The following is a 23992-nucleotide window of genomic DNA, read 5'->3' on the forward strand; positions in this document are numbered from 1 at the left end:
GTCGACATCGCTCACGGAATAGTCGCGCGATCGGTCGCTCGCTTTCGCGCACCTTTGGCTTTCCTGCGCGGCTGCTCGGTCGGCTTGAAGTGCACCACCGGCATGTCGCAGACGAGCTGCATCGGGGCCGGGTCCACGAGCGCGCCCAGCCGGGCGTCCCAGCCGGCGCCCTCGAGGTACAGGGAGCGCACGTAGACGCCGTCCGCGGGCGGCGGGGCGAGGCCGCGCTCGAGCTCGGGCTTCAGCACGGCGAACTCCCACGAGAGCGAGTCGATGGGCAGCCGCGCGCGCCTCGCCTGGCTCTGCAGCACGGCCGTGAGGAAGCCCGTGGGGAAGGTGAAGGCGGCCAGCCAGAAGCGCGCCGGCGGCCGGCCGCTCTCGGCCCAGCCGGCCAGGTGCTCCAGGCGCAGCCCGAGGTCGCGCGTCCAGGCGGCCAGCGGCTTGAGCGACGGGTAGGTGCGCGACCAGCCCGGCGGCACGCGGCCCTCCTGCAGGCAGCCGAAGGTCTCCTCGAGCTCGGCCGACATGACGGCCAGGCCGGCGATGGCGCGGCGCAGCTCGCGCAGGCTCGAGCGCACGGCCGCCAGCAGCGCGTTGTAGCGCGCGGCCTCCTGCAGCAGCACCACCTCCAGGGGGCCGCGGGCCAGGGTGCGCGCGGCGCGCTCCAGGTCTATGGGCCGCGGCAGCCGCGAGGCCACGTCCTCGGCCAGCCGGTCGACGCGCTCCTCGGTCGAGGGGCCGCCGTCGCCGCCGCCGTCGCCGCCGCCGTCGCCGGCCGCCGCCGCCGCCGCCGCCGCCGTCTGTGGCTGCATGCTCGCCAGCGTCTCGAGCGTCGCGCGCGTCTCCGTGACGAGGGAGGCTATGTCGGCGTTGGGGTGCTGGCCGAAGGCCTCCGGCCGGTCGGTCATCGGCAGCGCGCTCACGAGGTCGCGGTAGCTGTCGAGCGAGCCGTCGCGCGGCACGCAGTAGGTGGGCAGCGCCGACAGCCGGTACTGCGGCACGCGCAGCACCGCCTCGCTCAAGTACTCCTCGACGTAGCTGAGCAGCAGCCGGCGATCCCAGTCGTCGGTCACGTGGCCGCCGTAGCAGATGCCCGCGATTAGGTACTTGAGCGCGTCCCACGGCGTCTCCTCGTACTCGTCCAGGTAGACGCGCAGCAGGTTCTCCGACACCTCGAAGTCCGAGTCGTTGAAGCTGTACAGCACGTTCCAGCCGAGCTGCTGGAACTTCCTGCGCTCGAGCAGCACCGCGTGGAAGAAGACCAGCGCGAACAGCAGCTTCTTGTACTTGGGCTTGGCCTGGCAGCTCTCGAACTGCGCCTCGCTCAGCAAGCCGTACAGCCGCTTCATGTTGGCCTTGAGGCCCTTGGGCGGCTCAGTGGTCATCTTGATGCCCGCCTGCAGGATGGAGATGGGGAACTGCGGCGTGGGACTGCAGCTCAGCCACAACCTGCGCGTACCGATCGGGGCTTTCGTCAGTCGGACCGCCCTGACGAACGTAAACGCGGCCGGTGCAGACCTGAACTGCGGGTGCACGTCCCTGCTGCCCGCCAAGTTCTCCACGATCTTGTCGAGCTTCGGCATCCAGCTGAGCGACAGGTGGCAGTTGGCCAAGAAGACCCAGGCGCCCTGGCGCGAGCCGAGCTCGATCATGCTGCAAGGCGAGGGACGGCCAAGTCGAGCGGGGGGTCGAGGGGCGGGTCGCGGGCGCGGCGCGCCGGTACCGGGTAGCGATCGGCGCCTGGCCTTGGCCCAGCGACAGCGTCATGAAGCGGTCGCCCATGTCCTGGCTGTCGGCGAGCTGCAGCAGCGCCGCGGTCGGGTCCACGCCCGGCGACAGCACGAACACGAGGGGCGTGCGCTCGGTCGAGTCGTCGAGCACGGCTCTGACGTCGAGGACCGGCGGCTCGACGAACGGCTGGCCCAGGTTGGCCACGACGAAGCTGCGCAGGCAGCTCGTCGTCCGGTCCGGCCGGCAGCTGCGCACGACCAGCATGCGCTGGAACTCGCCGCAGCGCTCCTCCCACTCGGCCGGCAGGCTCTCGCTCTCGGGCTCGCTCGACATGTACCTGCGTGCGATCGGCGAGGTGTCGGGCGAGGTGTCGGGTGAGGTGTCGAGCGCGGCGTCGAGCGCGACTCGCTCACCAGCTTTGCCAGTCACGCGGGCACTGCTCGAAGGACGCGACCAGGCCTTGGCAGCCGGGCAGCTTGTCGAGCTCGGCGACGTTGTCCCAGACCTCGTCGGGCAGCCAGTCGACCGGCTTCTCCGGCTGACTTTCGCGGTCGATGACGATGCCGCCGGTCAGCAGGAAGCTGTACTCCGAGCGCACCACCTTGTCCTGGGCTTCGAGTATTCGCATGCACACGTGGAAGGAGAAGAGCAGCTTGTGCTGCTCGAACAAACCCCGACAGGTGTTCCTGTACAGGGCGTAGGTGTGATAGTCGTTGAGGGCGTCGATCCTCTCGGCGAGCTCCGAGTGCTGGGGGCTCTTGTCGATGGATATGTTGAACAGAGATATGTAGGCGTCCAGCGAGAACTGGTACATCGGGTCGATCTTGCTCATGTCGTTGAGCACGAAGAAGAGCAGCGCCGCTCGCTTCGAGCAGGCTCGATAAGCCTCCCTCGCCTTGTCGATTTCGATCTCCGTTTCCTCCGACACGACCAACGAGTCAGCGATTGTAATTGCCGTGCTCTTCGAAGTTTGCAGAGTCGTCAGCAGGTCCAAGTCGTCGAGCAGGGATCCGGACGATACACTCAGCAGGCTGCAAACAGACGTTTTCTTGTCAAATGCAGCGCCTTCCACTCGACCTACGTCCGAAATTCGTGCGCAAAAACCGACAGACGTCTGCGGCGCCTTTAACAAAGCTGCGAGCGCGAGCTGAAGCAAAAATACCGAGTGAAAGCCGCCGGCAGAGGCGGAAAGAGAAGAGCAGAAAAAAGAAATCAAAGCAGACTAAATGTAAATAAAGATCATCTTTTTCAGCGGACGGCGCTAACAATAAAAGCTATAGTGCGGTGAGAGAAAAAAAATGTAAGTATGACAAAAGAAATGGAGATGCCTGAAATTGTCGGAACGGCAAAGAAAAGAAAAGCGACGAGGGGGGGGGGGGGGGGGGGGGGGGGAGAAGAGAGAGAGGGAGAGAGAGAGAGAAAATAAACGTACTAAAGGATTTTATCCTCGAGTTCTTTCAAGGTACGTTTCCCGGTGGCAATGGCCAGGACCAGATTGTCCTTTTGTTCTTCGAGCTCAGGCTTTTCTTTCCTGACGACGATGCCAAGCAGTTGAGCCTCCAGACCTGCGAATAAAGTCGTGTCGCTTGTGGCGAGTAAAGTAGTGAGAAAGTACATCCTACTGCTCGCGACGCTCCGACAAAACGAAAGCAAGCTCTGATCATCTTAGCTCAACAGAGCAGACTTTCTCTCGCTTCTCACTCATTTAATTACGCTCGTTTGCCGCACGTGGCTCATTCTCACCCTGCTCCTTGATGGCGAAATTGCACAAAGTCGTTTTCGTCGATATTTCCGGCGCGTAGTGTGGATTCGGCAGTTTGGTCGTGATGAATAACCGAAACTTTTGGTCGAACGTAATCATCTTGTCGTTGAACTTGATCATCAGTTGATTGCCTGCGCAAAGAGATTATGCCGACTTGTGGATAATCGCAGCATTGCACGATGCATATAGGTGGAAAATTTGATCGTGCCTGTCTTGATGAAAGCCTTCTGAAGTACTGAATCCATTACCGGCTCCAGAGTCTCGGCCACGTTCTGCAGCAAAACGGGCTTACCGAATTGAATGGCTTGTTCGAGGACTTTGGTGAAGTCCGGCTGGGCAAAGTCGATGATTTTAAGGGCATTTTTGGCCTCCATATTCTTGATCCACTTGGCCGCCTGTCCCTGAGGATCGATGACGAGCGGCCACCTGGAGCCGCGGACGATGATAATACCATTCTCGGTGCTAAAGTCATCGGAGGGCAGGCCCTGAATGTTCCACTCTCGGATGGTCGTGGGATTGCTCAAAAATTCCTTCACGTCGAGGCTTCGCGAACTTGGAATCTCTTTCTCGAGTACCTTTGTGTAAGCGCGAGAGGGAAAAGAGTTTGCAGAGAGCTTTTCGTGGCCGAAGGGAAGGATAGGGAAGGCAAGACAAGAAAAAAAGCAGTAGCGACATTCAGGGCCGAGAGCCGAGGACCGAGGGCCGAGGGGGGCTTCGGCGCTGTCTTCTCGTCTCGTCGAGACGAGATAGGTATACGGGAAAGCGATTTGCGAGCGAGCGCGACAGACTTACAGATACCCGCGAGGTAGACAGAGAGAGGGGGGGGGGGGGGGGGCTAGAAGTTTGCCTAGCGCCAAGTTTAGTGTAAAGTAGCGGCGATACAGCTAACATCGATATCGATCCTGCCAGTTGGAGCCTTTTTGGCCGAAAGCTCGGATCCTCGGATCCTCCGATCCTCGGATCGAGAAAGGGGACTGTCTGCGAGTAGCCGAGAGAAGTGCGGCAGTGCACGGACTCGGAGAAAGGAGGAGCGACGAGGCGAAGCGTGAAACGGAAAATTAGCATGGAAATGAAAAAGGAGCTCCACTGGTAGAGTCGGTTGGATATTAAGGGAGCCGGCCAAAGTTTTAGCTATTTTTTATTGCTGTTGCCGCGTCGTCGGCAACTCGCAGCCTGCTGGTGCTACTGTGCTCTATGATTAACAGTCGCTTCTGATGCCAACAAATCAACTGAAATTGGCTTCTTTCGGGAGCGCGCGCGCTAACATCATAATTCAAATTCTTTGTGAGCGACTGCGAGTTTGACAGTTTCCAAGTAAAAGCACAACTAGTAGTTGAGTGTCGGAGAAATGAAATTTCTGCAAATAATTTGAATATTGATCGGGACTACGAGAGGGAGCCGCTCGCGGATTGAATGGGGCGGTCTTTCTCCGGCTCGCGCCCGAAGAAAGAGAGAGTCGATGGAGCCGATGTGAAGGAAAATAAAGGAAAGTGCTTCGGGCTCGGAGAGCCCAAAATGAAAGGGGTTAGTTAGGTGAGAAGGGGGGGGGGGCTGCTGATCGATCGAGCGCGCGCCTACAGTTTATTTAGTGCGGCATGCAGTATGCACTGGCTGGCTAGGCAGCATAGATGGTCCCTTTGTAAAACGTTACCTCGGCGCTCCAAATGCGAACGAGCTCGTCCCTGTAATTAGAAACAAAGGGCCCCAGGTAAGAGATGAAGGCGGTAGCAATCAGGCAGTCGCCGGGCAGCGAATCGAACATGCCGCCGAGCTCCTCCACGCTGCTCTCCCATCTGACTCGCTCGCCGGATAGACCGTCAACCAACATTGCTGCCCGTTCCAACTTCAGCTTCAATAACTCCTCCTGCAATCGCCCGCAATCTTCTAATTACTTCAACGCTCTCCCGGCCCATTTTACACATTTACATTCGCTTTATTCCTCCCTCCGTCCAACTTTCAACTTTCAGCTCCGTTTCTTTTACGCACAGCTAGCTCGCCTTTACTGGCGATAAAGCCGCCTATTTCTTTTAACGCCCAATCATTTTTGTTTCAAAGAACCTTTAGCTAAACAACATTTTATTGAGCGCTCCTCGGCTCTTCTTTCTTTCTCTTTTCGATAAACGCGAGGGAATGAATCCGCTCGCGGCAGGGAATATTAGGAAAACATCGAATATCGACGAATTTCAGTAGGAATCATCGCGTTCGTACCTCGTATTTTCCTTTTATTTTTTCAAAGTTTATTCGCACCGATGCTCTTTCTTCGATACTTTCCAACTGCCATTTAAATGTATTGCAATAGCGACGCATGCCGTATTTTCGGTATGCCTCTAAATACATTTCTCACGTAACGCTTGGTTTTTCGATAATTCGGCCCAGCGATTGAAATCTAGGACCATATTACTGATTCAATTATTTATTGCACCGATACTCCAATCCATTTTCGATAACTATAGTATTCTTTGGTATTTATTACTTTGAAAACGACTGAAATATCCTGATTCTCGAATAAATGACAATGTTTTGAATCATTTTTGTTTCTTTGGATACGACGTGTGATTTTAGCTCTCTTTAAGTATTTATATAAGAAACTTATTTGCCAGATAAAGAATTACCTGTTACTAAAGCACCTACTTGTTCGACTCAAAGTGTTGACAAATCTCAAAGTATTACACGAGCTCGGTCATATTATTTGCACATTGGGCGTATATGAAAATTCTCCGAAGCTAAAGAAAACGCACGAAAATTTATTGATTGAACTATTTTTGCTGTGTTAAGTGAAGTTGTTGAAATGTTAAAAGGGTAAGTGATATTGGAATATTCAAACGAAAGCAGGAAAGGAATAGATTAAATGACATTAAATGGTATTAAATGGCGGTAAACGAGGGCGGTTGAAGAGCTGTGAAAAATACAACTTGATTATTTTGCTGTAGGGTAATAACGTTTGGAGACTTAATTAAAAATGAAATTAGATTAATAATTAACAAGTTGATTAACATTTAATAGATTGGGCGGAGAATGAGCGCACGGAAAAATATCGAAATTTCTGAATGATCGAGTACTTGCGGGAGTAGGTTCTCCAGCTGTCCTCGAGCATAAATAAGGAGAAATTAAAAGAAAGTGGAAAGGAAAGATGCAATAAGAAAAGAAGAGGGCGAGAGGGAGAAAACGGTGAAAGAGGGAAGTGGCGGAAAGAGAAGAGAAGAGGCAAGGAAAGGAAAGGAAAGGAAAGGAAAGGGAAGGGCAAGGAAGGCAAGCGTCAAGGCAACGAGCACCGACCAGACTAATTAAGTCTTCTTTTTCCTTCATCTTTGCGTCGTACATTTGCTGTAGCCGCTGCAACTGCTCGCGCAACTTTTGCAATTGCGCACTGGCCTCCGTCAAAGCAGCTTCCTTTTCGCGCAGCGATGCCAACGCGGCCTCCAGCTTTTCCCGTTTCGGAGCGACAATTCTAAAGACCAGGCATTCGTTGTTTTTGCAGCCGATAAAGGTCGCTTAATTAAGGATCGCTTGCTCGCGCTGCCACAGACCTGAAAAGCTGTCCGTACTGCTCCATCGCGATGACCCACATGCACAGCGACTTGGCAGCGTTGGACACGATGCCCACCTTTTCCGGGTCGAAGTCGGGCATGGAGGTGTACTTGGCGATGAGCCGCAGCGTCTTGTCGGACATGTGGTCCTTGTCGAAATCCCTGAGCTTCGTGGGCCCGTGAGAAGAGATGGGGGCGAGGGCGCAGGCGAGGGCGAGCTAGCGAGGAGGGGACCGAGATGGCTACCTGGTTGATGAAGTTGACGTCTCCCAATTGGCGCTTGGACTCGGCCCAGCTGGGCTCGGAGCACTTGAAAATCATCACGGCCTCCATGACCATTTGCACCTTGGCGGGCGGTCGGCTGAACGACTTGATCTCCGTGAGGTCCTTCTTGTTGAGGGCGTCGAGGGCCTGCGAGGGCGAGCCGATGAGCGAGCGAGCGAATAAAGGCAAGGGCGAGCGCGCACCGACATGGCCTCCTCGAGGGCTGGCTCGACGCTGGCGAGGTCGGCGCGAGCGATGGCCTCGAGCCGCTTGCACTCGAGCGACTCTTCGGCGATCTTGAGCGACCTGGCGCTAACGAGCCTCTGCGTGTCGTCGGCGTCGCGCCGCTGGCTCACGATGCTCACGAGGTACTCCTCGCACTCGAGCGTCGAGCGCTGCACCTGTTGCTGCGTCGCCACCAGCTCCACGGCCATCTCCTTCACTTTTTCCTTCGTGTCATCGAGCTTGAACAGGCCGTTGCGCAGCTTGTTCGCCTGGCCCGACTGCTCGACGCGTTTCTCCTCCAGCAGCCTTGGCAACGAGCATGCAATAGCCGAGCTCGACTCCGCGAATCCGACGCGTGTTGCTGGTCAAATCTCGACTACGTACTGCTTGTATCCGGCAACCAGCTCCAGGAAATTCGTGGGCGTCACGTAATTGAAGCGCTTCATCTCGACCGACATGCGCCGAGAGAATCGCGAGACGCTGGCGTGCACGAGGGCGAAGCTCGAGGCGACGGCGTTGCGCGTGTGCTCCTGGAGCAGAGCTGGCGGCAGCTCGTCCTGCGTCTGCGGGATTCATCGGAGTGGGGATCCTCGGGGATGCCGGCCCGGCAATTTCTTACCTCGGTCCTCTGGTCGCCCGTAATGGTAAGAGTCAAATCGAGATTCATGAGGGACTTGTTAGCGACTTCGAGGAGCGCTTCCCTCGGCCACTCGTGGAACCAATCGATGGTCGTGCAGTTGATCAGCGCCGGATATTGGCGCAGTCTGTTTCGGAAAGCTTCGCCGATCGGGCTCATGCACAGGATCACGTGCAGGTTCGCCCGCACGCGCTCAATCAGAAACAGATAGATCGCCTCCATCGTCGGGCTTATTCGAGCCTTGGCCGCTTCCTTCGACAGCTTGTTTTTTATCTGAAATATGCGCCGCCGCCGCCTTCGTCAGTCCTGATCCCCCTTCTTCCCTCCCTCTCTTCGCTCTCTCTCTCTCTCTCTCTCCGGTCTCTCTCAGTCCATTGTAGCCGGCAGCTGTCGGCAATCCAGCTCTGGCCGCGCCTTTTTTCTATAAAAACTTTCTCCAGCGGGACATTCGAAAACTTTAATTAAATATTTGCGCGCGCAAAGTCCGCCCGACCCAGCGCCCTTCAGCACAACTGAATTTACTACTTTACTTTAAACAAATGCTTAGTCGTACTGCCAGCACTACTGCTACTGTTGCTGCTGCTGCTGCTGCTGCTGCTGCTGCTGCTGCTGCTGCTGCTGCTGCTCGACTTTTCGCGGGCAACAGTTTCCCAAAGTATCGACTTTCCTTCGGTTACTCGCAAGAGCGCAGTTTTAAAGATTGATAACACTCAAAACACGAAGCAACAGAGAGCAGAGCAGAGCGGAGCGCAGATGTATATGCGGCAAGTTTGGCTTCCTGGGCTCTCCAACTTTTAAAACTTACTTTTCAAATCAATTGAACAAGAATAAAAGATTTATCAGGCGGTGCGGCTGCTACGAGTTCGAAGATTCGGACGGCGAGTCAGTTTATGAATGTCGGAGCGGAGTACTTGCAAGGATCGATGCGTTGGTAAATGAGCGAACTTACGTCTTCGAGCTCGTCGGGCTTGAACAGACCGGCGACCTCGGCGGTGCTCAACATGTTGTTGACGATCTCGAGGAACTGCTCCTCGACAATCTGAGTGTCGTTGAAGAGGAAGCTCGAGGCTTTGTTGTCGACGCCCGCCAAGTAGTACAGGCTTTTCAGGTCTTCACGGAATTCCGCCACGTGGTAGTGCTTGGAGACCTCCACTTGGAAGCTCGTCAGCTCGCACATGTAGGCGGCCAGTCGCGAGAGCGATTGCCTGCCGCTGCCGCCGATACCCACCAGCAGCATGTTCCCACGTGGCTAGAATTCGTGCGAACCAAACACTTTTCGGCGCCGCGCAAAACTGGATTGCGCAGTGTCCAAGTGGATACCTGCGATATTACACGCACGACGCGGCATATGTGCTCGAGGGCGTCTCGGAACAGTATGAGGTCGAGGCGCACCAGCCCGGGCGTCGAGTTATGCTCGTCCATCTGGTTCTCGGCGTAGCTGCGCACCGCTGCCACGTCCCGCAGCTCCTCGTAAATGTTCCAGGCGTTGGTGAAGCTGCCTGCGCGCATTATCGTCCTCTTATCGCGGCTGTGTCGCATATTTTGCAGCATTTTCATTGCGCCCCCCCCCCCCCGCTCTGCTTGCAGCGGTTCCGCTGCTGGTTGTGTCGCTAACGACCGTCGACCTGGCCGAGGAATTCGACACTCGACTAGAAGCACGAGCATCCCGACAAGGGCGCAATACTCGAGGGCTATAGTGGCACAGCTGCCTCTCTCTTGCGTCTTGTCGCGTACACTCGTGCAATCTACAGCCTAGAGCTTAGCGTTTCTACCCGATCTCGCGCTAATTACCAAATTCGCTCTCCTGCCCTTTACTCTGAGTTCAGCCCATTCGCATTCGCTTTTTTCTTGCGTTTCTTTCCCTTTTCCTCAACTCGCTTACCGAATATTGGACATCTTTTTTCGGGACAGAGACCGCTGAACGTCGTATCGAAATGTTGAGCCAGTTGTTCATTCACCGCAGACAGGAACCACTCGTTGTCCCTTTCAAATGATTAATTTTAGGATTTACTGCAGAATCATTTTCAGAAGTTTTTCCATTTTGTTTTCCTTCGTAATCGTTATGAAGGCCCCCTATATAATTCTACATCCAACCAAACTAAAATGTGTATATACAGTAAACGGGGAACATTTGTCGCGTCATCCACTGAACCAAATATAGTTGCTACTTAAAAAAAATTGATTTTCATATATTCTATGGCCTAGAGGATTACGATTGCGTTCTATGGAGCGATTTCATAAAAAAAATTATCTTTGATTTTCAGCTGTCTTTCATGATTTTTATTACGTCGAAAACAAAATATTTTCCAACCTTGATAAATTTGTGTATAGTGCTTTACTGATAACGTATTTATGAAGAAAAATGCGAAATAATAAATAAAGTGAAGCAAATAATAGAAATTATGTGTATAGCTAAATAATAAATTGTGCATTGAATGTGTCAAACAACAAATGAGAAATCCTTTCTGTAATACGCTGTTTTGTTACATGCGTTATTTATAAATATCATTCTAAATAAATATGTATCACAATTCAAAAATATAAAAAATATGAAATAAGCTTTCATAGACTACACTGAATAATGCATCACGTAACATTTATTTAAAAATGCCTGGTATCCTCTGTCATCAATATCGACTCTTTGTGCCCTGCATTCTTTGTGTCAGCAATTAATTTTTTATTTAGTCTCTATCTATCATAAATAATTCATCAGAAAATCAAAGTTGGTGTATCATTTGTTTGTAAAATATTATCACTTGCTCTAATATTTTGCTTTCGAAGTAAATACCAACAGCGGTGAGAGCTCGGCTATGCAACTATGTTTCGTTTAGGCAAACCATTGGCGGGAATATTCTTTCTTTAGTACAAATACTTTAGTTAGCTATTGAATCGTGCGGGGAGTTTTAAACGCACCAAATAAGAAACTCTGGGGAAGAAAAAGAACAGCAACTTACCGCTCGTCGACGAGGCGATCGCTAAATACACGGAAAGTCTCGTGAACCCAGAGACGCAGGAAGGTTTGCTTTGAGTATTGATAGTCTTTGTGGCTGCGCAGCAAGCCTTGGAAGACCTGCGAACATGAGTTGGCACGCGCAGTGCTTGGGTAACAGCTTTGCTTAGTGGATTTATAACAATAGAGCACCAGTTCACGTGCTGTTGTCTACGCTATGAGAGTTTGTTTGCAGACAAATAATAATCACGAATGTATCGTCAAATACGCTTCATCATCCTTCGATTTAATTTTATCGACAGAATTCCTTCATTGAAAATAATGGGAAATTGAAAAGTTGAGTTTCGAGCGGTAAGGATAAATGGAAAAAACAAAAAAATAGAGGATGATTAATTAATTCCGACGAGAGAGTTGCGTTCGTCAAGTGAAAACCGTACGAAATAATACTTATACGTGCAGCGTGTCTAAGACTTGGTCTTTGTACATCGGTGCAAATGATCTAACCTTCGAAATGTCCCGCAGATTGAACAAGTAGTGCATTTTCATGGGCGTGGGAAGCATATTGAGAACGACATTGTTGTACATGGTGATCGTTGCTCTCGTTAAATCATCAGCTGTAATTGAAAATGTGGAGAAAAAATAAGGTTTCATGCGACAATGCAGTTAGTGATGAAAAAAGTGTGAGCGAACGGATGAGGTTGGTTGGTTACCGTGGCTCTTCACTTCTTCGTGAAAGTCTAACAACTGTTGATTGAGCATAGTGCCGAAGATTCGCACGATTTGCTTCTCGGCGGGGAAGGTCATATTTATGACATTGAACTTGGCTAGCAGTCTATTGGATAGTGTGTTTCTACCTCCTCCCGGTGGACCCATCGACGTCATCAATTGCATTTTTTGAATATATTTGAGAGCTTGATTCTGGCGGTCGTACCTAATGTATGCTCGATAAAGTGTCCGGGTAGGGTAATCGACGTGGGGAGAGAATGAATCGATTACCAGAACCCATAGCCCATCCACTGTCGAATAAGTTCGAGGGGTGGCTGAGAGCCGTAAGTGTCTTTGGCAGGCATATTGAAGTCGTCCATGTAGGTTATCATGATTTTACCACCAATTGGCACGTACACTCCTTTGGTGCGCTTTTCGACTCTACTCTCGATGGCCTCCTGTGATCGGGACGATCGGGCACAGGTCAGACTTGCCGCGTAAAACGTCTGCTTCGCAGCCTTCAAATACCTGGACATTTTTGGAGGACGTCTGGCCCGACATGTTCAAAATGAAGGAGCTATATTGATGAGGGTCCAGCGAGTTGAGGACTGATTGGGCCGTGGAGGTTTTGCCCGTACCCACGGGGCCGACAAGCAGCACCGGGAATCCATGAGTTAAGAGTACATTGACGAGGTACTCGTATCTGACAGTGTCGACGGTTGGCACGGTGATTTTGTAAAAGTCCGTTCTGCAATTGATTGGGAAGCGAGCTGAGTGAGAAGAAGGGGGGCACGGGGCAATTGGGAACAGTGCAGCGAGCTGATAAGCGGACTGAAGTGCGCGCGCGTGGATTAGAGAGGCGAGGAAGAGCGAGTTACCCGACAGGGAACTTCCAGGTCGGTGACAATTTTTCTTCCCAGGAGGCGAAGCAGCGCTGTCGGGCGTCCACGTAGTACTCGTAGATCGTGTCTCGGAGGGGGAAGCCCGAGCCCTCCATCTGCCTTACGAAATTGTCCATTTTTTGCCGGCCGTCCTCGTCGACCGAGGCGCACAATGACCAGATCATGCTGCGCGCGCGCGTCAGCCAACGCCAGCCGTTGTTCCGAGTCAATTTCCAAGCGGCGCGGGTTTGATTTACGCCAGCAGCAGCAGCAGCAGCACCACGTTCAGAGATATTTCATGGAATCATCATTACACGCCCAGCCGGTTGGCCGGCCTCCCTCCCCCGAATCACCGCACGTATCCGGCCTTTTTCGTCGCACTCGAATGGTCTCGGCGCGACGGCACGACTGCACGACGGCACGACGGCACGACGGCACGACGGCACGACGGCACGACGTCAGCCGATAGTTATAGCGTTAGCCCGCCTCGAAAATTCATCCGTGCACGATGTTCGTCACTTTTCGCGCGAGTTCTAATGGAACGCAACGAGCACTCACCAAAACAAAAACCACAATTGGCACATGCTGTTGAACGCGTCTCGGCCGTCCAATAATTCCACTCCATTTTGCGGCGTCGCTAAAATTTCCAAGAGTTTGCAAAGCGATTGCACGGCATTAGGCTCCGGCACGGTCACGGGCTCGCTGCAATTGGTCCTTTTGAATTCCAGCAGCTGGTCCACGTAGCTGTTGAAGCACCTGTTCATCTGCAAAGTTGACCAGTTTTGTATTCAGTTAATCATCATCATATTAGTTCGCGCCAACGCGAAATAATCACCTCTTGCACGAATTCCGGGCGTTTCTGGTGCTTTTGCAGCCAGCAATTGACATATGGCCTCCAGCCGATGTCCTTGTAGTCGGTGTAGACCATGCCGGCGCGAGAAACCGTCGCCGGCGAGGCAACCGCTAGGTCCTCCACTTCGAACAGGAGAGACACTTGTTCCGGCAGCGTTATCCGGTCGTTGTTTATCAGCGTTAAAATCTAGAAAGACGCCGACATTGGAGCGAGGCCCAGTGCTGCCCCTCTGCGCTGGTCCACTTACTTTGTTGTCGTCCATAACGCTGTTCATATTCTCAATCCAAACGGCGTCGACCGGCCCATCAAATACAATCCATTTTTCAGTCGGCGTCTCATCTGAAAAGCGCGATTTTAAGAAGCCGCTGACGACGAGATGGGTACTTTTGATATGAGAACGATTGGCGAGTAAGGCAGCCGGCGAGCGCTGAAAAAAGTCGAGCAGGCGCCAGCGGCAGGAAATGTATGCGAATAATAATCGTCAAATGGCTTTACGACAGGCGCAATAAAATTGTGGCGGCATGGCTTGGAAAATTTGCGAGGGATCCTCACCGGCGCAAGTTTTTCGCATTATCGACGAAATGACCCCGTCCGACCATTCTCCTGTCGATAAATTATATTCTCCATATAATTCGCCGAGATTCAGGGCCTTGGGATTGATGGGGAATTCATGCACGATGTTAAAGCCCGATTTTCCGTCTCTCTTCATCGTCGTCAACGTGTTCTGTAGCGTGCGCCACGTGGCCGTTTTGCCCGTGTTCGACTGCCCGACGATCATTACCGAGTGCCGCGAGTTCTTCGTCTCGTAAAGTTCGATCACCTTCCGGATGAATCCCGGGATGGGCTGCGCCAGTGCAAAACAACAAACGCTTCATTGCCATCGTTTATTTATACATTTGTTCACCTATTATCTAAGCTTCACGCCCCGTCGCGACAGATTTGCTGCTGAATTGCATTCCAATACAATCGCTGCGTAGCTATATAGCCAAAAGCACTTGCACACGAGCATTCCGTTTCCAAAATGAATCGCTTTCCATTCGCCTCTTACCACCAATCCAATGCCACTAGGACTTACCTGTAAATTCAGTTTGATAGCTTCGTTAGTGACGTATCTCGTGAATTCTTCATAGTCGACTGATGGCACTTGAATTCCAGGAAAGAGATCGGACGTAATGCCGATGAAAAGTGGGAGATCGTCGGTAGTCAGTTTCGCAATATTCATGTCGTTCATCGCTAGTATAACAACCTGTCATTTGAAAGACAGCGCTCTGTTTAATTTCTTCACTGCCTAATTTCTTCAACAGAGTTCGAGGCATTAAAATTACATTCGTTTTGTTCAACCGTTTCGTTTCGATATTAACATTCTTTACTAATTTTTTAATTTTGCATTGACATTCAAGGCAAGGAAGTATATCAAGTAGCTTATTACTAAATTGCTCGCATACGAGCTGTTGTTGGACATTTTTCAACCTTGATAATTAATTAACAATTAGAAGCCCAAAAGTTCACAGAAAACAGTCGATGAATCTTTTCAGATAATAAAAGAAGCTTTTGTTATTAGCAGCACTAAAGTACGCGACAGCCGATAGTAATTTATGAAAATTGAAACGTTTTGAAATTACTTCTTCATCGGGTAAATTGGGGTAGAGTCGTCGTTTCTTGCCCGCGTAACGAGTCAAAGTTACGATTCCGCGCAATCCAAAGTCATAGTGAAACTGCTTACTTAGCTGTTGTTTAGCAAGCGAATAGAGCGTATCTACCTAAAACATTGATTAGTCAAACATTAGAGCAAGTTTAAAATTAGGCCAACGCCGTATATCTCAGGCAATTCTTATATCGTGATTGGGTTGTCCATTATTCTTATGACAGCGGAACTCATGCAGAAGGCAATGGATAAAACTCGGGCCAAAAAATGAAGATTTTTAATAAGTGAGTGAGATTGTGCGCGTGCGCGAGGACTCGCTCTTCGCAGGCTCGGCAAAGCGAGCTTGCGTCCAATCTCGTCTTGCGCACGCGGTATCGAACGATCAAGCTGGATAGATATGCGAGCAAGTGATTTGACCCTTCGCTTGGCTCGAACGCCAACGTTCACGCGAGGCTCCAATTACTTTCCAACTGCACTGAATCACAATAAATACGTGGCTGTTAGCATTTACCTTTTTTGCCAGAGAGCGTGCATTTTGAAAGCCTTCTCCAAATAAATTGATTTCAGCTATCATACTGCTATCCGGCACCATCATCGAGATAGGTCGAAACATTGATTTTAAGTTATCAGGTAATTCAGTACGACCGGCGTAGCCTGGGTTCATAGTAATGAAAATTCCGCAAGTATGAACAATGGAAATATCTGCTCCCTCGAATATGAATCTTGTTGCCTTTTGCGATAGCGCAGTCAGTATTGAAAGTATTTGCTGTGCGACGACCGACAAAACTTCAATGTTAATCCTGTTGGGTGAATCATAACAAAGCTTTAGATATGAAATCGAACAAATTCTTCTTTCGAATAAGGTATCGTTCTTTTATACGCATTTTTTAGCTGCTCTCTGATGTTAATCGTAAGCAGGGCTAAGTTACGTCGTATCAATTCAACTTGATATTTTGCTTTCGACAAACTCTTTGAGAATTACGAAATCAATCAAACAATTTTCTTTCAACTTTGCTTTCTATATTAATGAATGCTCATCACTTGTTCAGAAACTCAAGTCGTAAAGAGATTACCAGATAGACATTACGTTTGTTCGAACTTGTTTGACGCGCTTGCAGCTCTTTCAGAGATACATGCAAATGGGAGCTGCAGTTAGTGTTATACGTATGTATGTACTCTCGGTAGCTTGTATTCATGGAAGTAAGGTATTTTAATTAATTATTTACGTTAAAGCTCCTTGCATGGGAATGATTATCAGTGCATGATTACGGACCAAATCAAAATTCATTAGCTGATGTCGTCTAACAAGATTGGAACGTTATCAGCTTTACTGCGTTCGTCAGTCTTATTGTTGGTGCAAAACTATGAGCCGATACTGACCTCTACAACTCACGTCGCTTGAACAAATATTTTTGTGAGAAAGAATTTCCTGAAGCTAAAAATGGATACATTGGAAACGCCGGAATGTTTATCAACTTTTTAAATAACACCCAAACGGACCAATTAACCTCTCACTTTTGTTACAATCACCTAGCTTACCATCATAGTCATTCCTTGGATTAATTTTAGCTAATGTACCTTTTTACACTTGAAATATATATTTTAGTTACATGAAAATAGATATAATTTTAATAATCTTAAATTATTAAAACATCTGTCAATTTCATCAAAAATTCATCAAAAGCGTACTTTCTGAAGCTAAAAGAATACTAGTATTTGAAAATTCACATTTTACAAGCAGCTATACAAAATTAGAAGATCAACGTGTTTCTAAAAAATGTACCATATCTTGAGAATCGAAATAGTACTCTTCTAGAAAGACTTATCATATCTTTTGATAATTTAATTATTTTATTGTGTTAAATTCAAAATTAAATTCATGCGTCGTACACGTGCATATCTTTTTGTTATAGAATGAAAAAAGGAAACCACATGTAAAATTGTACGTAAACTAGTAATAATTATAAGTATATGACGTTGTATTTTCTTATTGCAATAATTAACGATGACTCGGTGTGTTCTAGAAGACTCAGGCGCAAAGGTGATGAAGAATCCTGCAAAGACTACTATTTGCAAGATGTTGCAAGTTACAAAGTTCATAATCATGTTACAAAGGTATCGATCGCGAAGTGTGATAATTGTTATCGTTGAAATAAATGTTGTTATCAGTTAATGAACGTGTACGAAAGTACCTTAAGTGTGTTGATTAGTAATCTGTTAATTAGTTTTCAAGAGATGTATACATTCAGATTCGACAGTAGACGTTTTTGTCGGGTAATCAATTATTCTTTGCATATGGGAAGATAATTAGGCGTATAAAGCCGTGCGTTTGTTTTCCGAATGGGATATCATGGATTTATATTACTAAAATTATGTTGTTCAATTAGTCAGGATAAGACGTGCTATTTTATTTAGGTAATGTGTATGTTAGATATCTTTTCTCCTAAATAAGTTTGAGCATTGGGGAAAAAATAAGTACTGGATAGCAATTGGGCCGAGTGGCAATTTTGAAAATTAAGTAATCATTGATGTCCGGAATTAGTAGGAAGGCAAAAGTTGTAGGGAATTACGAGAGCAAAGCCACATAAATCATTAGTAAGTCGCCTGCGGGACGCACGCAGAAGACACGTGTAGGGGAAAGAGCAGGACATAGCAAAATGATTTCCAAGTTGATTTGTCAAATGCGGATTGGTAGGGTTCTATGAGCGAAGGGCAAATGTGTTACTGGCGTGACGTTTGCCAAGGCAAAGACGCGGAGTTGTGCGTTTGTAGCGGTGCACAGCAGCTGAAATAGTCGTGTCTGTGCAAGTGAACAGCTAGGCGAAGTGAGGTAAAATTGGAAGGTGCAATAAATAGAATGCTAGAGTGCTAGGACAATAACGTCGAGGGAACGAGCGTATAAAAGTATGCTCAGCGGAGGGGCCGCAAGTGGAAGCACGGGAGAAAAGCAGCCGAGGGTTGGAGGTGCGGCGAGGCGAGGCGAGACGAGGCGAGGAGAGTAAAGATATACCTATTGAATTCGTCAAAGCAGCCCCAGGCACCGGTCTGCGCGAGCCCGGCAAACATCCGGCCCATGCTCTTGTAGTCGAGGCCTTCCGAGCAATTCACCACAATGACGTTAAATCCGAGGGCTTTCCCGAGGTCTTTGGTGGTCTCGGTTTTACCCGTGCCCGCAGGACCCTTCGGGCTGCCGCCTCGATGCAAGTGCAGCGCTGTCGTCAGTGTTATGTAACATCTGTTTTACGAGCACACAGTCTTATTAGCCATTAGTCTCTGCCGGCGGAGCAATTTGCCGGCGCCGCTGCCCGCGAGTCTACTAATTCCATTGAAATCTCAAGGCTCCGTTGGTGCAAGCCAATAAAGGATGAAGCGCCGGCTGAGCGAGAGAGCGGAACCGGGCGCAGTGGAAATGGGAAAGGCAAACAGAGCAAGATCGCCCGGCGGCGAATGTTTATTGAAAAAAGTTGAGGCCAGGGCGGCAAATCGATGGAGCGCGCAGATTTGAAAAGTGAAGAGTGCAAAAAGAGGAGCGCGCGAGCGAGGGACGCTGCTTCGCGCGCTCTTGAGTCGAGCGAATTTACGAGTGCGCTCGCCGGCGAATATACATCAAGGTCGGCTCGCGATAAATTAGAGCATCCACTTCGTTCCTTTTATCGCGATTAAATCGATACTCCTTAAGCTCGGATAAATTGCGCGCGCGCGCCACCGCCGCCGCCGCCGTCGCCGCCGCCGCCGGCGACGGCAACTCTCGGCTCCGGGCAGGAATAAACGACGACCGCGGCGACGACGACGACGACGCGCCACGAGAAATAACTGCAGTTGTAGCAAAAGACCCATTGAACAATGGGCAGAGCGCGTGCGAGTCGCCTCGGTTGCGTTGCAAGACTCACTGGTCCGCGATTGCAGCTGGCAGCTCTACTTTGGCAAGTTTGAGCCGGCGAAAACACGATATTTCAGTGCAGCCAGCCGCACGCACGCGCCCATTTCCATATTTTATTAAAAACTTCCCTATCTGGCCGGTTTACTTTCGACTTGCCAGCGCGCTGCCGCTCGAGCGAGACAGAATACGTAAACAGCACTCGAATCGCGCCAGGCGATGCGCTCTTACCTGTCAGTCAGCGGAGTGATGACCAGCCTTTCGGAATTGCCGAGGTATTCGTAGCCGTAAATAAACGACGTGTTTGTCTGGCGAGCAATGCAGTCGTCGATATCTTTGTCCCAGTAGAAACGCAATTGAGAAAGCCATTCGAAGGCTGACACGTCCCTGCAATCTTTCAACAGCGATTCTTTAATTGGCCTCGTTGCTTCCCGGCGCGCACCGTCACTGCAGCCTCAAACGCTGCAGGCTCGCTGGGCTAATGCTGATGCCGCCGGCTAATTGACTTGACGCGACGCGGCAGCGCTAAAAAGTAATAGCAGGCAGTATCGCGCGAATATTTTCGGCTTTTTGCGGGCCAAGCGAAACGCGGCTGCATTTATTTCCTAATTACAACTGCGCCAGACTGGCAGCGCGCGAGGACGACACTCGATCAGCGCGTAAAACGCGTAAAACGCGTAAAACGCGCAAAAGGCGCAAAAGGCGCAAAAGGCGTCAAAGGCATAAAACAGGTGCAAAGCTCGGGTGATGGAGCGCGCCGAAAACGGCCCCTCCGCGGAAAAGACCGATTAAGGCCTAGGGGAGGCGATGAGTTACGCGAGAGTGGCGAGCCCGGGAGCGCGATAAGACAGGCCGGCGGCGAGCCGAAAATATCCCGCGAGCGAAGAGGAGGCGGAGCAGGGAGGTGCCACGCAAGTGGTCGGAAGACGGCAGTCGGCTCACTGGCTCGGTACATGGTGTCGATCACATCTCTCGCATGGATCTCGATGACCACGATGGCTTTGAACTTGAGTCTCTGAAGCTTGTCCAGGTTGGCGCGTACGGCTTCGGAGTACTTGGCGAGCGCCTGGTTCTGACGGTGCTTGAGCTTCTTCAACGGCTTCTTTGATTGCGCGAGCCTGCAAGTAGAGAGGCAGCAGGGGGCAACTTTTTGAAAAAGCTCGCTGCCGGCCAAAGCCGGGTTGCCTGGGTGGCATTGTCGAGGGAGGAGGATGCCCGGGGCCTTGACGAGGAGAGCTCGTCCGCAGCTCAATTATTCACAGCGCGGCTAGTATATGTAAACGAAGCGCGGCCACGAGGAGGAGCCCTTGGAAACGGCGCAGGGAATATGCAAAACTGCTCTTATTAGAGTTAGCGGCGCGCACGGCTGCGGCGATCTCCTCGCGACGCCCCGCTCGCTTTATCCCGCGCTAAACTGTGCCGAGTCGGGCCGCGTCGAGCAGCGCCCTGCCCGTCCGCAGCCTTAGCAGCGGCTGCTCTCTGCCCCTGTCGGCCCCGGCGACACTTAAATTTACGTATGCATAAACACTCGGGCGACAACGAGCCCGCCAGCGTCTCCGTCTCCGTCGCCAGCCGCCGGGGACGCAATCATATTTCCCGCTGACGACGGATCTACTGGCGCGGCTTTCGCCCCTGGCCCGTCGCTCGCCTACTTCGTAAACATTGCTTTACGAGCCGCTTACACCCTCTTTAGTGATTGCTCTCGGCTGCGTCTATCGGGAGAGTAACGCGCGCGGCCCGGCGTAGCTCGGCGTAGCTCGGCGTAGCTCGGCGCGGCCCGGCGCGGCCCGGCGCGCACCGCAGCTGCCCCACTCGCATTTTTCCTCTCGGTTGTTTCCCTATTTCCAGCTGTCGAGCGGCGATTGCGCCTCGACCCTTGCAAATAATTAAGCCGTGCTCGTTCCGGCCGTCCGTCATGCCGTTGAGCGTCGACCATCTTCAAGTCAAATTGCAGCCAGTTTCTTTCTTTAAAGCTGCGCGCCGTCGTTAAACTTGTACGTAAAATTCTAAGCGCTTAAAGTGCTCATTACACTCTTTTATTCTTTATTCTTTCATTCTTTTATTCTTTCCCTGTTGGCCCTCTGCCCACTGGCGTCTGCCCACCGACGTCTACCCACTGGCATGCCTAACTCTCCACCATCACGCAGCCTTCCGAGCTTCTCCCAGCCTGGGCCGTTTCCCTTCTACGTTTGCCCAATACGACGCTTTGCGATCGATGCGCACTCACTTGCATTGCACTAAAATCCGAGTGCAGTCGCTGGTCCATTGTATCTGAGTGGACGTTATTCCAGGCTGACTCTGCCACTCCTTCACCCACTTGTCCCGCTTCGCCGACATTTTTCGCAGAGCTGCTCGACACCGTCGTAAAACCTCCCGCAGACACTCGCGCATCGCTGACTCTGCGCTCATTTGGAAAAGGCTACTTTCCGTTAGGCTCGGTCATCGGTGGAACTGGACTTACCGATGTAGCATAGCCAGGCTTCAACCGGGCCCTCCAGAACGACGGCCTGGAGAAAGTCCACGTACTCTCCCTCGGCGGAGAACATTCCTTCGGCGACCGGCTTGCCCGACGCCGACTGCACCGCGATGTCACGAGCGAGACAAGAATTATTAACGAAATCGTTGAAACGTGCATCAGGCTTTAATTTCAAGCTGATAACGTGGCTTGACGGGCCAAATGAAGCGACACCTGCGGTACGTATCGCGAGTAATATTTATGATTTATTGGCCGAGAGCAGCTGTAGCAATCAGCAAATTATCCGGGAGGCCAGAAAAAATTCAGGAATTTAATTAAAATGCCAACGTATTCGGACGGACTTCAAATGGAAAATATTGCTCGAGCTCGTGCTAATCAACGCTTATGTATTTAATAACTCGACCAAGCGTGTATTTAAATGCATCATTAAGCAAGTATTGCAGAGCGCGAGCGCTGAGCGCCATCAAAGCTGTGGCTAATGAAATCATATTTGAGAGAGAGAAGCTCGATATTATTATTACCCTGCCGAGCTTGATGTGCTTGATGTTCTCGAAGAGCTTCTTTATATGGGGCTGAACGAGCTCGGGCTTCTTTGAATTAGCGAGAATCTCGAGGAGATCGTCGTTTGAAATAAAGTAAAATCTTGGGAAAACGTGCCTCTTTGTCTCGAGGTATTGCTCCAGCTCCCTTTGAATGGCTTCCAGCTTATTGTTCAGCTTGTTCAAAGTATTGAATAAGCCGGCTTTACGAGCATGAAATGCGAGATGATGACATTATTTTGCGACGCGGCGTGGGGCCGAAATGAATCTCGGCAGAGAGACTGCGGAAGAGACGGAGGGAAGAGAGGCAAGGAGGGCTGACGCACGTGGTTTGAGGGTCGCGTCGAGAGCGAGGACGGCCGAGGCCATGCGGCTGGTAATTTCCCTCCAGGAGTCGGTTAGCTCGTCGAATTCTCTGCTCTCTCGCGGAAGTTGCCGCCTAATGTCTTCCGCACCGAAGATGTTGTCCAAGTAGACGTAGCCCTTCTGGACACTCAATACCATTTCTAGAATTTCGCCGACGCTCGACAAGGCTCGCTCCCAATAATCAACTTCCACGGCGAAAGCCTCGACGAACCTGTTACGGGGTCGGATTTCGCACTCTCTCAGCAGCTACTTTCATCGCGATTGCCCGCTACTTAAATTGCAGCGCTCCGAGTATCGAACGACGCCGCGAGATTCGGCTTCGCCAGCATTTCGCCAGCATTTCGCCAGCATTTCGCCAGCGTTTCGCCAGCGTTTCGCCAGCATTTCACAGTCAAATTTACATAGCGCTGCGCCAAACAAGCCCCTACGTACTTGGTGGATTTCATAGCCGACAGCTGCACTTGATGCTCCTCCAACGCCTGCGTAATCTCGTCCACCGTGGTCAGCCTGAACACCCCGTTGTCCTTGTAAGACACCATCACCAGCCTCGTCTCCTTCCAAACCTGCGCGATATTCTTCAAGCCCTGCAGCGTTGCAGTGCCGCCGGCCTATTATTATTGGCTCGCGACTCGCTATCGGCCAGTCAAGTGGCCAAAACGTAAAACATCAAGCAGCACCGTCTCGATAGCCAGCTCCATCGTGGCGGACTTGGATATATCGGCGATCTCATCGGCAAAACTGTGCATTTGCATTTCTGCTATGGCGCTCAAAGTGAATTCATCGGAGTTGCGATCGAACTCTCTTCCGATCGTCTGCATAACTTTCCTCCAATGTCGATCCCTCATGCAGGGGTTCTTCAAATCCGTGATGAGCGGCAAAGTTCGCCGGAATTTGTCGACGCGTGACCTAACCGAATTCACAATTCACGACTCATTATTCGCTTTCCCGCTGCACTTCCCTACACCTGGCTGTTTTTCATCTCTCATTGACAACCTCGTTGCGTCAACTATGCTCCACGGCTTTTCCTTCAGCTCTCGGCTCAATCGCGTTAGTTTGCGGAACAGCACATTGGCCCTTTCCTCCATTTCTTCCATTTCAATCGACCAGAAATTGCCCGCTTTGTAGCGCTCCCAGGCTCTATCCCATTCCTCCGCCAGCTCCCAGACAAGTTCGATCGCACCCAGGTCCTTCGCGTTGTCGTTCGATCAACTCTTTATTATTGTTTTTTCGCTAGATCGATTGTTGTACCTTTAGTAAAACCGCGAGCTCGTCCGAATCCAACTGGCTGATGCTGAACACAGCCAGATCCTTCTTTAGTTTGTGTAATTTGGTTTTCGCTGTGTTCACTTTCTTGCGAAAACTGCGCAACCAATTTCTCGCACCTGTCGCGACAATTCAAAATAGAGCACATCGAGCGATCAGCTTACACTTTAACGTACTTTTCGTGCTCCATTCAGCGCTAAACGGGGCATTTGTCTGAAATTGCGAAAGCATGCCGATTATGTTGCCCTTGAGCAGCTCGTCTTCTTCGATCAGTCTCTTTTTAAACGCTTG

General features: G+C 50.9%; 1 protein-coding gene across 1 annotated transcript in view; it reads right to left on the minus strand.

The window, feature by feature from the left end:
* The window catches only part of LOC131675403 (dynein axonemal heavy chain 2), a 33293-nt gene that overhangs the window by 299 nt on the left and 9002 nt on the right, over positions 1-23992 (minus strand). Inside the window, exons 13-54 of the mRNA XM_058954372.1 lie at positions 23878-23992; positions 23687-23820; positions 23432-23625; positions 23116-23344; positions 22871-23022; positions 22399-22649; positions 22055-22275; positions 21519-21633; positions 21285-21456; positions 20000-20175; positions 19289-19451; positions 18191-18415; positions 15692-15980; positions 15158-15295; positions 14611-14781; positions 14088-14379; positions 13783-13874; positions 13518-13721; positions 13241-13446; positions 12680-12868; positions 12330-12549; positions 12093-12259; positions 11807-12027; positions 11601-11710; positions 11101-11216; positions 10029-10129; positions 9467-9645; positions 9096-9395; positions 8129-8419; positions 7894-8066; positions 7488-7815; positions 7267-7431; positions 7021-7187; positions 6770-6941; positions 5145-5357; positions 3702-4068; positions 3475-3624; positions 3164-3296; positions 2145-2762; positions 1724-2068; positions 1519-1653; positions 53-1449 (exon numbers count right to left, since the gene is read on the minus strand). Of these exons, the coding sequence (XP_058810355.1) occupies positions 53-1449; positions 1519-1653; positions 1724-2068; positions 2145-2762; positions 3164-3296; positions 3475-3624; positions 3702-4068; positions 5145-5357; positions 6770-6941; positions 7021-7187; positions 7267-7431; positions 7488-7815; positions 7894-8066; positions 8129-8419; positions 9096-9395; positions 9467-9645; positions 10029-10129; positions 11101-11216; positions 11601-11710; positions 11807-12027; positions 12093-12259; positions 12330-12549; positions 12680-12868; positions 13241-13446; positions 13518-13721; positions 13783-13874; positions 14088-14379; positions 14611-14781; positions 15158-15295; positions 15692-15980; positions 18191-18415; positions 19289-19451; positions 20000-20175; positions 21285-21456; positions 21519-21633; positions 22055-22275; positions 22399-22649; positions 22871-23022; positions 23116-23344; positions 23432-23625; positions 23687-23820; positions 23878-23992 (9796 nt within the window). The remainder of the gene's footprint in view (positions 1-52; positions 1450-1518; positions 1654-1723; positions 2069-2144; positions 2763-3163; positions 3297-3474; positions 3625-3701; positions 4069-5144; positions 5358-6769; positions 6942-7020; positions 7188-7266; positions 7432-7487; positions 7816-7893; positions 8067-8128; positions 8420-9095; positions 9396-9466; positions 9646-10028; positions 10130-11100; positions 11217-11600; positions 11711-11806; positions 12028-12092; positions 12260-12329; positions 12550-12679; positions 12869-13240; positions 13447-13517; positions 13722-13782; positions 13875-14087; positions 14380-14610; positions 14782-15157; positions 15296-15691; positions 15981-18190; positions 18416-19288; positions 19452-19999; positions 20176-21284; positions 21457-21518; positions 21634-22054; positions 22276-22398; positions 22650-22870; positions 23023-23115; positions 23345-23431; positions 23626-23686; positions 23821-23877) is intronic.

Source organism: Phymastichus coffea, unplaced genomic scaffold, assembly GCF_024137745.1.
Source record: "Phymastichus coffea isolate CEN01 unplaced genomic scaffold, Cenicafe_Pcof_1.1 PCOF00020, whole genome shotgun sequence".
NCBI classification, from domain to species: Eukaryota; Metazoa; Arthropoda; class Insecta; order Hymenoptera; family Eulophidae; genus Phymastichus; species Phymastichus coffea.